This window comes from Asterias amurensis, chromosome 12, assembly GCF_032118995.1.
Source record: "Asterias amurensis chromosome 12, ASM3211899v1".
In the NCBI taxonomy this organism is placed as follows: domain Eukaryota; kingdom Metazoa; phylum Echinodermata; class Asteroidea; order Forcipulatida; family Asteriidae; genus Asterias; species Asterias amurensis.
Window position 1 is genome coordinate 5,440,378 of NC_092659.1, and position 11,977 is coordinate 5,452,354.

At 39.5% G+C, this 11,977-nt stretch overlaps 1 protein-coding gene across 1 annotated transcript; it reads right to left on the bottom strand.

Moving 5' to 3' along the window:
• Nucleotides 1–2,670: 2,670 nt before the first annotated feature.
• LOC139945162 (uncharacterized) lies at nucleotides 2,671–11,744 on the bottom strand. The gene is made up of 8 exons (XM_071942445.1): nucleotides 11,596–11,744; nucleotides 10,191–10,402; nucleotides 8,792–9,212; nucleotides 7,294–7,770; nucleotides 5,109–5,440; nucleotides 4,439–4,583; nucleotides 3,676–3,815; nucleotides 2,671–3,028 (listed from the first exon to the last, which is right to left on the bottom strand). Exons 1-8 carry the CDS (start codon nucleotides 11,687–11,689, stop codon nucleotides 2,801–2,803), a joined length of 2,049 nt encoding a protein of 682 aa, XP_071798546.1. The 5' UTR covers nucleotides 11,690–11,744; the 3' UTR covers nucleotides 2,671–2,800.
• Between the last annotated feature and the right edge of the window lie 233 nt (nucleotides 11,745–11,977).

Consider the following 11,977-nt stretch of genomic DNA (forward strand, 5'->3'; position numbering starts at 1 on the left):
TATTTAAATTATTCAAAATAACTGTTAGCCTACAAAAAAGACTTGATATGGAGCAATGGACAGCTGTTGATAGTAAAAAACATTGTGAGAAACGGCTCCCCCTGAAGTAACGTATTGCGAGAAAGAAGTAATTTTCCACTAAAAATTATTTGAATTTGATTTCGAGACCTAGTCAGACTTTGATTTTGAGGTCTCGACATCAAGCATCTGAAAGCACACAACTTCGTGTGACAATCTCGCAACTTCGACGACCAATTGATTTCAAATTTTCACGGGTTTAATATTTTGTGCATAATGTTGGGATACACCAAGTGAGAACACTGGTCTTTGGCAATTACCGATAGTGTCCAGTGTCTTTAAGCATCACACATTGCTTAAAGGCAGTGGACCCTCTTGGTAATTGTCAAAGACTAGCCTTCACAGTTGGTGTATCTCAACATTTATGCATAAAATAACAAACCTGTGAAAATTTGAGCTCAATCGGTCATCGAAGTGGCAAGATAATAATGAAAGAAAAATAACCCTTGTCACACGAAGTTGTGTGCGTTTAGATGGTTGATTTCGAGACCTCAAGTTCTAAATCTGAGGTCTCGAAATCAAATTCGTGAAAAATTACTTCTTTCTCAAAAACTATGGCACTTCAGAGGGAGCCGTTTCTCACAATGTTTTATACCACCAACCTCTCCCAATTACTCGTCACCAAGAAAGGTTTTATGCCAATAATTATTTTGAGTAATTACCAATAGTGTCCACTGCCTTTAAAGGCACTGGACACTTTTGGTAATTGCTCAAAATAATTATTAGCATAAACCTTACTTGATTACGAGTAATTGGGAGAGGATGATAGTATAAAACATTGTGAGAAATGGTTCCCTCTGAAGTAACGTAGTTTCCGAGAAAGAAGTAATTTTCCACGAATTTGATTCCGAGACCTCAAAATTTAGAATTGAGGTCTCGAAATCAAGCATATGAAAGCACACAACTGCGTGTGACAAGGGTGTTTTTATCTTTCATTATTATCTCGCAACTTCGATCGACGAGAGCTCAAATTCTCACAGGCTTGTTATTATATTATGCATGTTAAGATACACTAAGTGAGATGACTGGTCTTTGACAACTACCAATAGTGTCCAGTGTCTTTAACATAATAATGTCTGCTAAGCGCAACTAAGCAGGATGCCAGTTACATTTTGTACACATAAAATGTTATTTTAGCTGGTAATCTCATTCTGGCAAGCATACATTCGTTATTCTTAGCAGCTCTATGAGTTTGGGCCCTGAACATTAATTTGAACCTCCCGCGAGACATTTTATGAACCTCTTATCAAACAATATTATTATGAAAAATAGTTTAGAGCATTTCTCAAAACGTATTGTTGCTATTTTAATATTATTTTATACTAAAAAAACACAACAATTTTTTATTCCCATATGCTAACTACTTAATTCGAACATATCAGAGAGGAGATGGGGCACATTGGAGAACAGTTAAAGGGTCTGGGTACCGTTCGTAACACAAAACACATTGTCCACAGATTTACATAAAACTTCACAGTTTGAAGATAATGGTAGAAGAATGCTTCCCTTAAAATATTACTTGCTGAGGTGCTGAAGTTTTTGAGAAATTAATGAGAAGAAGAAAAAGTGAAAAAAATCGTCTCAGCTTTAGCATATTATATTCCGTCATTATCTTCAAACCGTGGTACTAATGTTAATCCGTGGACGCTTGTGTCTTGTCTGTACCAAATGCCTTTATTTTTTAAAAACGATTACCCACGATTACACGATGATAATCACACCAAAGACACCTACACACATTATCAAAAACGAAACAACTGTCCTTTAAACCCATCCAGTTTCTTAAAGCCTGTAAGGAGCAACAACTTGCTAAGCACAGACTAATCTTAGCAGAAACTGGTTACTAGCCAAAAGTACATCAACCGTCCAATGCTGTGACTGTGGTGCCACACCCATTTTTTGCGTAGCATATAAACTTGCTAAGCAGTAATTTCTGTTTAAAGACACTGGACACTATTGGTAATTGTCAAAGATCAGTCTTCTCAATTGGTGCATCTCAACATAATTATGCACAAAATAAAAAACATGTGAAAATTTCAGCTCAATATTGGTCGTCGGGGTTGCGAGAGAATAATGGAAGAAAAAAAACACCCTTGTCACACGAACTTGTGTGCTTTCATCAGATGCTTAATATTATTTTGAGACCTCAAAATCTAAGTCTGAGGTCTCGAAATCAAAGTCGTGGAAAATAACTTTTTTCTCGAAAACTACGTTTCTTCACTATCAACCTCTCCCAACTACTCGTCAACAAGTGAGGTTTTAATTACCAATAGTGTCCACTGCCTTTAACAGCTTTATGAAATTTGGGTCCATGAAACAGGTAGGGACACATTGGAGCACAGTTAAAGGCAATGGACACTATTGGTAATTACTCAAAATAATTATTGGCATAAAACCTTACTTTGTAACGAGTAATGGGGAGAGGTTGATGGTATAAAACATTGTGAGAAACAGCTCCCTCTGAAGTGACCTAGTTTTGGAGAAAGGAGTAATTTTCCACGAATTTGATTTCGAGACCTCAATTTTAGAACTTGAGGTCTCGAAATCATCTAAACGCACTCAACTTTGTGTGACAAGGGTGTTTTTTTTCTTTCATAGACATCTTGCAACTCCGACGACCGATCGAGCTCAAATTTTCACAGGTTTGTTATTTTATGCATATGTTGAGATACACCAAGTGAGAAGACTGATCTTTGACAATTACCAATAGTGTACACTGTCTTTAAACCAACATCCCGATAATGGTAGACACAACACAGCCTCCCACAGCGAGTGACAACATCGGGTATCTTCCATTGTAACCAGCAGAATTCGGAGTGGGGGCAGGTTTAATAGGAACAGTGGACCCGATATCATCTTGGTGCCAGTCACCGCCACATCGAGGGAAATTACGTGGAACTGGTGGTAGGTCTTTATCCGAACCAACTCGAATAACCATCGCCATGCCAGCCTGATAAAAATACATAAATAAATTTAAATACATCTTTAAAGCGCTTGTATCTAGAACTATGGACTCGAGGTAGAAATATTTCTACCTCCATGCTAGAACAAAGTATTCCCTGCGCTATAAGACCAAGGGAAATATAATGGTAGGCTTGACTGAAGAGGTAAGTTTTGAGTTTGGATTTGAATAAAGAAAGTGTCAGGTTGTGATCTAAGGGTTAGAGGCAACTTGCCTCTAACCCTTAGAGGCCGTTCCACAGGCAAGCAAGTTAGCATCACCAGAGGGTTTTGAACTGTTCCTATGTCTCAGCCTATTTGACAACCTCTGGTAGACTGTTCCATAACTGAACTGCTGCATATTGCAAAGAGCGGGAACCGTACGCCTTGGCTTTGAAATTGGGGGAGTGAGAAGGGATTTATTTGAAGATCGCAGTACATGTATGTGCATACAAACATTATGCACACAGCGTGCATGCAGCCAACCGAAAGTGAAGCTGACAAACATTACCTCAGACCAATAAAAAAAACCATATATGAAAAGCTTACGTCACAGCACGTTTATCCAATTTTGTTGTTGTTATCCAATGACATCATTGGACGCGTTAGACCAGTGCCTGTCTACCAGTCTAAAATATTTTTTCAAAACATACGTACCGTGAGGTGGGGTGATACATGACAATGAAACAGCCACCATCCCGGGTTATCTGCCACGAAACGTACAATGACGTACCCACCATATGTCGGGAATACTGTGTCCTTGTGGGGTACATTATGAGTGCGGCGAGTGATGTTGCCTGAAATAAAAGGAAATCAATCTGAGTCAACTCGATCTTAAGTTAGTATACATTATTTTCAAGGAGAGGGAAAGAAAACTACAAACAATTTGTTTTAGTGCAGTAATTATAGCAACGCATTGTAAATGTTTGGAAACAGTAAAATGAGGATACTGGTATTTGACCATTACCAGAAGTACAATTTGCCTGTACAAAGGGACATGTTGCTTTGGATCGGGCGAGTTGGTCCATGAAAAGCGTTTGTAACCGTTTGTTATAAAATGCGTATGGTTATAAAGATGTTTTAAAAGTAGAATATACGAATCCACACAAATATGCCTCGAAGTTGCATGGTTTTCGTTTTACTTTGCGAACTAACACGGTCGGCCATTTTGTCGAATCAAAAACTTCACAAAAATGCGTGCCGTGTTAGTTCACGACGTATAAGGAAATTAGTGCATTTTTGAGGCATTTTGTGTGTGGATATAAATTTTACTTTTAAAACGTCTTTCCAACAATAATATTATGCATTCTATAAAAACGGTTTCAAATGATTTTCATAGACTAACTCGCCCGATCCAAGGCAACGTGTCCCTTTAATGTCATAAAACCAAATGACGTACTAAGTAAAAAAATGTGGATACCTGCTTTATCTTGTCGCTTGACCTCGTCAAGTGTCGTCTTCTCTCCCAGCTTACCTTGGGCCAATACTTGGAATCTATAGCCGTGAATGTGCATCGCATGAGCCAATTTAAAATTACCCTGGTCAACAAGTACTATTTCAACAACCTATAGAAAAAGGAAAGAATCGTACTTATTACATTCGGAATACAAATCATAGAAAAACGTTGGGACGAGATTTTTTGTTCTGCTCAGTTGTTGCATCACCAACAGGGGGCGCTGTTTGCGGGGGATTTCGTCATGGGAAAGATAATGCATGTTGTGATTGTTTTGCGCTGTCAGCATCGCTGGCTATATCGCAAGGAATATATGGTGAAAGGCGATTCTTTCAGCGTTCAACACTTAAACATGCAATCATAACTTTCATTTTTTTTTTTTTTTTATGAAATCACTCGCAAACTACCCACAGTTGGTTCTGCCACAGCTGGGCGGGAAAACAAAAATATATAATTATTGCGGGCGGTATTAACAGGGGCCGAATTCACAAAGCAATAAAATTCATCGCAAGACAATTAAGTATCACCATAGTGATTTGTATTGTGACATCACACTTTACTTAGCAACTACATTTCATTTGCAGTTAAGATCATTCTTAGATCTTTGAGAGATCGGCACCTGGTGTTGCTAACATACCTTCCCGAGCTCGACATGAAGAACCTGTGTACACTGACAGTGCTCATTCTCACAGCGTTCCTGATGATGCGCCAACACACTCTTCGTGCTGCACATTTCAAATTCAGACAAATCTTGGTACTGGGTGAGAAGCGGCGATGATGGAAGCTTGAACGAAACGTGGTTTATCTGCGGTGATGGGACTCCTTTATAGGTTGAAAGGTCACCTTTGACCCCGAAGGCTGGATTGTACACGGGATGGTTGTAGTCGTTATTGTTGACCAGTTCAAGATCAGCAACCATGTAGTGAGTTTCATCTGCCTCTGGAACAGGAACTTGCTCAGTGCCGTTCACTTGACAAGAAAAGACAATAATATCTTTGTTTCACTCACCCTCTCGTAGTTTTCCCCGACTTTGACTTTCGACTTTGGAATACCTTTTCACCAGCGATTAGTGACTCGGCCGTTACCAACCCCTTATTTCATTTGATGAACTCAAACTGTCCTTCCTTTCAAGTAGTTAATCCCCTTTCCACAGTCTTTGCTTCTCTGCCCTTTTGGTCATGTGCTCTGAGCCTATGCAGTGTGATGTATGGGTCTTTTGTAGTTGTGTATGCTTTTTACAGTCTGTCGCGTCATGTCACTGTCTTTTGTTATACGCGGTTCTAAAAATCTAACTGTTCTAAAAACTAAAGGTGTACAAAGCGTTTAAAGATGCCTTCTTAAGATGGCACCTCTATAGCCCGTTTCACACGAGCTTTCTAAACCATGGTCGTTGGGAACGAAATCGCATTCCCGTTATATAATCACAAATTTGCGTCGTGTGAAATGAATCCGAGTGATGAAATCGCCAGGGACCCGCGTAATAAACAACCGGGATCAAGACCTCCTCCAAAAAATCGCAACCCTGTTTAGAATCGCCGGATCACTCGTGTGAAACGACACACAGTAGATTACAAAGGTCCTCGGTGATCGCACAACGATCATGCATGCACAAACCATGGGGTTTCTTTACGCACAAACTTTTAAGCAGTACACGTCATTACCTGATGGAGAAAGTTCATATATTCCACATCCAACAAAATGGTGTCGGCAGCACAAATTGAAAATTAGTTTATTTTATGCTTTCCTCAAAGTCAAAGTTTGTTTCTATGACCAAGAAGCTTCCGATCAAGAAAGCCTTGAATCTGGCCTTTCCGCTTGCAATTTCAAATAAAATGCTTTCGGATACATTCATCTTTGGAGTCGGGACGCTGAGAAATCGTTTATTTGTTATCATTTTGTCAATTTCTTTGATATCCAAACGGCTTGACGTTGCAAAACATGTAACGACTACCCAGTGTCATTTTGATTGCATCAAAAACGGGAAAGAAAATCTGTAAACACACGTGTGCAGATAGACTTGACAGTCAGTCCTTTTGATGTTCAACGAAAGCATACACATCGCGTGCACTGCACATACAAAACACAAGTAGGACTTTTCCTTACTCTATTACAGGAGGTAGTAAGAATTTGGTTGTGATCAATCGCTGTACAATTGAAGTACATGTATTTCGCCGCAAATTCTCCACACATGCATACTCTGCCGACGTCAACATCTAGCAAGGGTTGAATCCGATCGTGAAACACTCTGAGCGTCTTTTAAAGCACGCAAAAAATAGTGGTGTGGACGCAAACCCTCTCGCTTATCTCTCGTTTTTTAATTTAAATTTACACTGAATGAACTCGGAGAACACATTATTTTAAGGTGAAAAATCCGGAAGATTCTTATGCCTGGAAAACACATTGGTGCGCCAAAAAATGATCGATGGTAACCTAAAGCAAACACATGACATTGCACGGGACACTGACAGAGCACCAGCGAACTGATAAACAACCCACAGTGCGATCTCGCATAAACAAGGGACGTCGGGAACGCAATGTGCGTGGTCGTGTGAATGTTGGTCATGAAATCGCAAACAACCTTTGTGACAGACGACTGGCGCCCACAACAAGGGACGTTGGTCTTCGGCTCTCGTGTGAAAAGGGCTTTTGATGCAGTTGATACTATAATGTACACAATTCTAGATGCTTACTAGACTTGACCAATCCCGTGCAATCGCCAGAAACCTTTTGTTTTGTGTTTTGTGTTGTTGTTTTTTGACGTCGAGAGCGCAATGCTATACGAGTTGTTTGCTGCGGGACTTGAATCAAGTCTAGGTGCTTACCTGCTGCGCTTAAGTCGATGATATTCTTCACGAACTCAGAGCTCTTCCTATTGAAAGGGTTCACTATGACTTCTAATGGATTAGTCTGTTCTATTTCCGGTGGGTCAGGTAGGCCCGCTGCTCCCTCATAGACGAGAAGAGCCAGTTCTTCGAATCCGGGGCCGGGGCCGGGGCAGCCACGCCCCTTAATCCGCATCCAGTACTTTCCAATCTCGGCACTGGCGTCTAAGATAAAGTCAAATTTCTCCCCGGTTATCATATCGTACGCCCCGGCTTCGACCGGTTGAAGGGGAGCCCCATCGCTGGCGATGATGGTCAGATTGTGATGGTCGATGGACACCTCCACTAAGCAATCCATCAAGTTATTGCTGATGGTGCGGAATCTGTATCTCTTGCCCCTCTGGACGTGGAAGACCTCTCGGGGCGTATAGACGCTCTGGTTGTTGGAAGACTCGTCAATGAATTCGCGGTATCTACCTTTAATAAATAAATAAAAATTATAATTTATAAATACATCATAATACAGCATTTATAAGGCGCACTTTAATGAAAACATTCAAAGGCACCGGTCTGAGAGAGGTTTAGGTTAAAGCATTGTCAAATTGTTGGGATTTGTACGTTTCTGCTGGAAGAGAGTGCGAGGCCCAATGTGCAATATTTTGTCGTCTGAGGTCTCGAAAGTGAATTCCAAAAGTTTGGTTCTACATTGGAAAATGCTCTGATTGATTTACATTGCGCCCATTGATTTATATTGCGCCCATTTCATAAAATTTACACAAGCGCATTACAAATTAGTTAGACAGTGATTAGCAAGCTAACAACTGGTAACAATTAAGGAAATACCCCATTAAGGAAAAGAGAGAAATAACAAACAAAATAATAAACAAAACCCCATACGGGTATTTTAAAGGCAGTGGACACTATTGGTTATTGGTAATTGTCAAAGACTAGTCTTCACAGTTGGTGTGTCTCAACATATACATAAAATAACAAATCTGTGAAAATTTGAGCTCAATCGGTCGTCGAAGTTGCGAGATAATTATGATGAAAAAAACACCCTTGTCACACGAGGTTGTGTGCTTTCTGATGCTTGATTTCGAGACCTCAAATTCTTGAAATCAGGTCTTGAAATCAAATTCGTGGAAAATTACTTCTTTCTCGAAAACTACGTCACTTCAGAGGGAGCCGTTTCTCACAATGGTTTATATTATCAACCTCTCCCCATTACTCGTAATCAAGAAATGTTTTTTGACAATAATTATTTTGAGTAATTACCAATAGTGTCCACTGCATTTAAACAGTAAAAACGCACTTTTTTTATGCAAGTTGCCAGACACACAAGGCCTGAGGCCACTTCAAAGTGTGGGCTACTTTTTCCAGGGGCCACAGCCACCTATAATATTTGAGGCTGGAACAGAATTACACCCCTCTCAGTCAAAACGGCTAGGCTTGGCTGGTACAGCAGAAAGCACTACCTATGACACGCCATTAACATTACCTTTTCCATTGATCAAAAGAGAATCTGGTAACAGGTCAAGGACACCATAGAAGATCTTGGTGAATCTATCAATCATCAATTGATTGATCCAATCCTGCATGATTATCACATGTTCGTGCAAATCATAATCGTACAGCTGGCTGTGTATTTCGGCAGCAGCGGCTTGCCGTATGATAAGAGATCCCACGGCACCATTGGCACGGGCTTGCCCGTGTGCATGCCAGAAATGAGTACCGACCGTTTCGGCTTGGAAACGGTAGGTGAAGCTCGAGCGATAGGGTATGGGACATTGTGTGACTAGCGGAACACCGTCCATGTAGGGTGTTCCTCGTTGGTGAATGCCGTGCCAGTGAATGGCGATACTTTCTTCGTTGACCATTTCGTTGTTGACTTTGACCTCGATGGTGTCAAACTCACACACCTGTAATTTAATGAAGAGTTACTTTTGGTAAAACCTTTAACCTTTGGTAGAGGTACCAGCATTTCAATTGGCTTATATATTTAAACGCTATCTCTCCAAACTTTTGATACACCCTAGATATTAACCCCCCCCCCCACGCTGCTCGGAAATGGAAATGAATGCAAGAGTTGTACCGACCTAGTTTTTTTTTTAGAATGTTGAAAAGTTTTTTCCACGAAAGGGTATCAAATGCAGTGGCTATTTTTACACCATTTTAACGTGAGCTATTAGAGACTTCTTCTTTGTTCCCACTCACATGAGAACTCTATCTAATGAGATTTCCCTTCATCTGTAAGTATGCACTACATTATACACTCTGTTATTTTATGAGAGAAACAAAACCGTCCCTTTTAAAGGCAGTGGACACTATTGGTAATTACTCAAAATAATTATAAGCATGAAACCTTATACTTGGTAACGAGTAATGGGTAGAGGTTGACAGTATAAAACATTGAAACGGCTCCCTCTGAAGTGATGTAGTTTTCGAGAAAAAAGTAATTTTCAACGAATTTGATTTCGAGACCTCAGATGTAGAATTTGAGGTCTCGAAATCAAGCATCTGAAAGCACACAACTTCGTGTGACAAGGGTGTTTTTTTCTTCCATAGTTATCTAGCAACTTCGACAACCAATTGAGCTCAAATTTTCACAGGTTTGTTATTTTATGCATATGTTGAGAAACACCAATTGACAATTTCCAATAGTGTCCCGTGTCTTTAAAGGAAGTTAACTTTAAACGAACAGAAAAATATGAGCATAATTTAACTGTTTTGAAGAAATTCAGAAGTACAAACCGGAAATTTGCAATTCCAACTATGCGGAAATGTTTCCAATACTGTTCCCCCTTTTAGGGTTGTCTTTATTTACCCACAAACTATAGAAATAATAACATTTTATTTAAAAATAAATGTATATATTTCGTGTATTTAAGATTTCCTACTTGAATACTCGGTCCGGGAAACTGCATGTTGATTGTGACAATGCCACGAGGTACTCCATTAATGGGTATACAGTGCGGTCTAGTGCAGTCGGTCATGTTGTACGGACAGTCGAAACACGATGTAGACATGCTGTAATACCACTCCACAGTAAACTCATAGCGACAGATCATTGGGTTCGGTGGCCACTCGCATGTTCGGAAACATTCGTGGGCTGTAAAAGAGTTAGGGTTTTCAAAATGTTTGAACATTTCAAAAGTGAACATTTTCAAGGCACTGGGGTGGATTTAACATTGAGTTTGAATTAGTCTTATCTCGAGTTACGACGAGTTACTCGTCTTAGCCTGGACTAGCCTTAAGTTTGTAATATCTGCTAGGACTAGTCTTAAGTTAAGACTAATCCTATAACTCTTTGTGAAATCGACCCCTGGAAACTTTGGGTAATTATTAAAAATATTTTTTAGCATAAAAAAACTTGGTAACGAGCAATGGAGAGCTGTTGATAGTATAAAACATTGTGAGAAAACGGCTCCCTCTGTGGGAAACGTAGCTTTTGTGAAAGAGGTAAGTTCTCATTTAAATTTTTAAAAGACTTCAGGCCTGAAGCCCTCTTTCGGCATCTGAAAGCACACGGATCTGTGCACCAAGGGTGTTTTTTTCTTGTATTGTTCTCTTGCAACTTCGATGACCAATTGGGTCAAAATTTGCACCGATTTGTTATTTTACTGCATATGTTGGGAAATACACCAAGTGAGAAAGCTGGTCTTTGACAATTACCAAAGACACTATTGTAAAGCGCATTGATACGGTTATTATGAAATGCGCTATATAAGAATTGTTATTATGTATATTATTATTAAAGGTTTTCACAGGGCCTTTAAGTAATAATGTACTAATTTGAAACTCTTTAGTTCTGGCGAGTTTGAATAATCTATACTTCAAAGATTATGTGAAATTATCGCGAACTCAGTTTATATTTTATGCGTAAGTTTTGTTTGCAAATGTAAAAGCATATAAGGTACTTGGTACTTGGTAGATTTTCCTCCTGAAGCTTCCGCTGGGGATCTTAACAAAGAGGTCAGGAGAGCGTCGTCTAATTCGGTTTCAGAGTACATATTGGAACATGAACGGAAGATTGCCAATAGAACGCAAAAGCATATAATCTATAATGTATATCTCAAAGTACGATCTAGCACATAATTATGAAAAAGCATCAAAATAGTGACTTTTGTCAATAATGAATGATAACTTAAAGTAAGGACAGACACTCCCCAATACAGTGATATTTATCAGATAGCTGTAATATAATTGGTGCTACCACTGCGCAAACCTCCCCTCTTTATACCCACACCATGCACAGTTTCAAATCCAACTTCCAAAGAAGTTAATAATTGTTAATTCACTTACCATCGGTGCGAGAATCAACTCCAATACGTAGCAGGATAAAGTACATCAACGATGTTTTCAAGATGGCATCGAGTGCAAAGCGTGAGGACGCCATTTTCGTTGTCGAGAAAACAAAACTTTAACAGGACGTAAGCTGTGTGTCACATAAACATTTTTACCCCTCTCGCGTGCGCATATGCCTCAATTGAGGAGAGGTACTTTTCAATGAATTACTTAACGCATGAGAGAATCACATTGCGTCATTCGTCACATTTAAAGCCATTATACTCTTTCGGTAAAAAAGAAAAGAAAAAAGTTCACATATTTACAAATAATTTACAGGGTTTACAGAAGGTAATGGTGAAAGACTTCTCTTGAAATATTGTTCCATGAAATGCTTTAC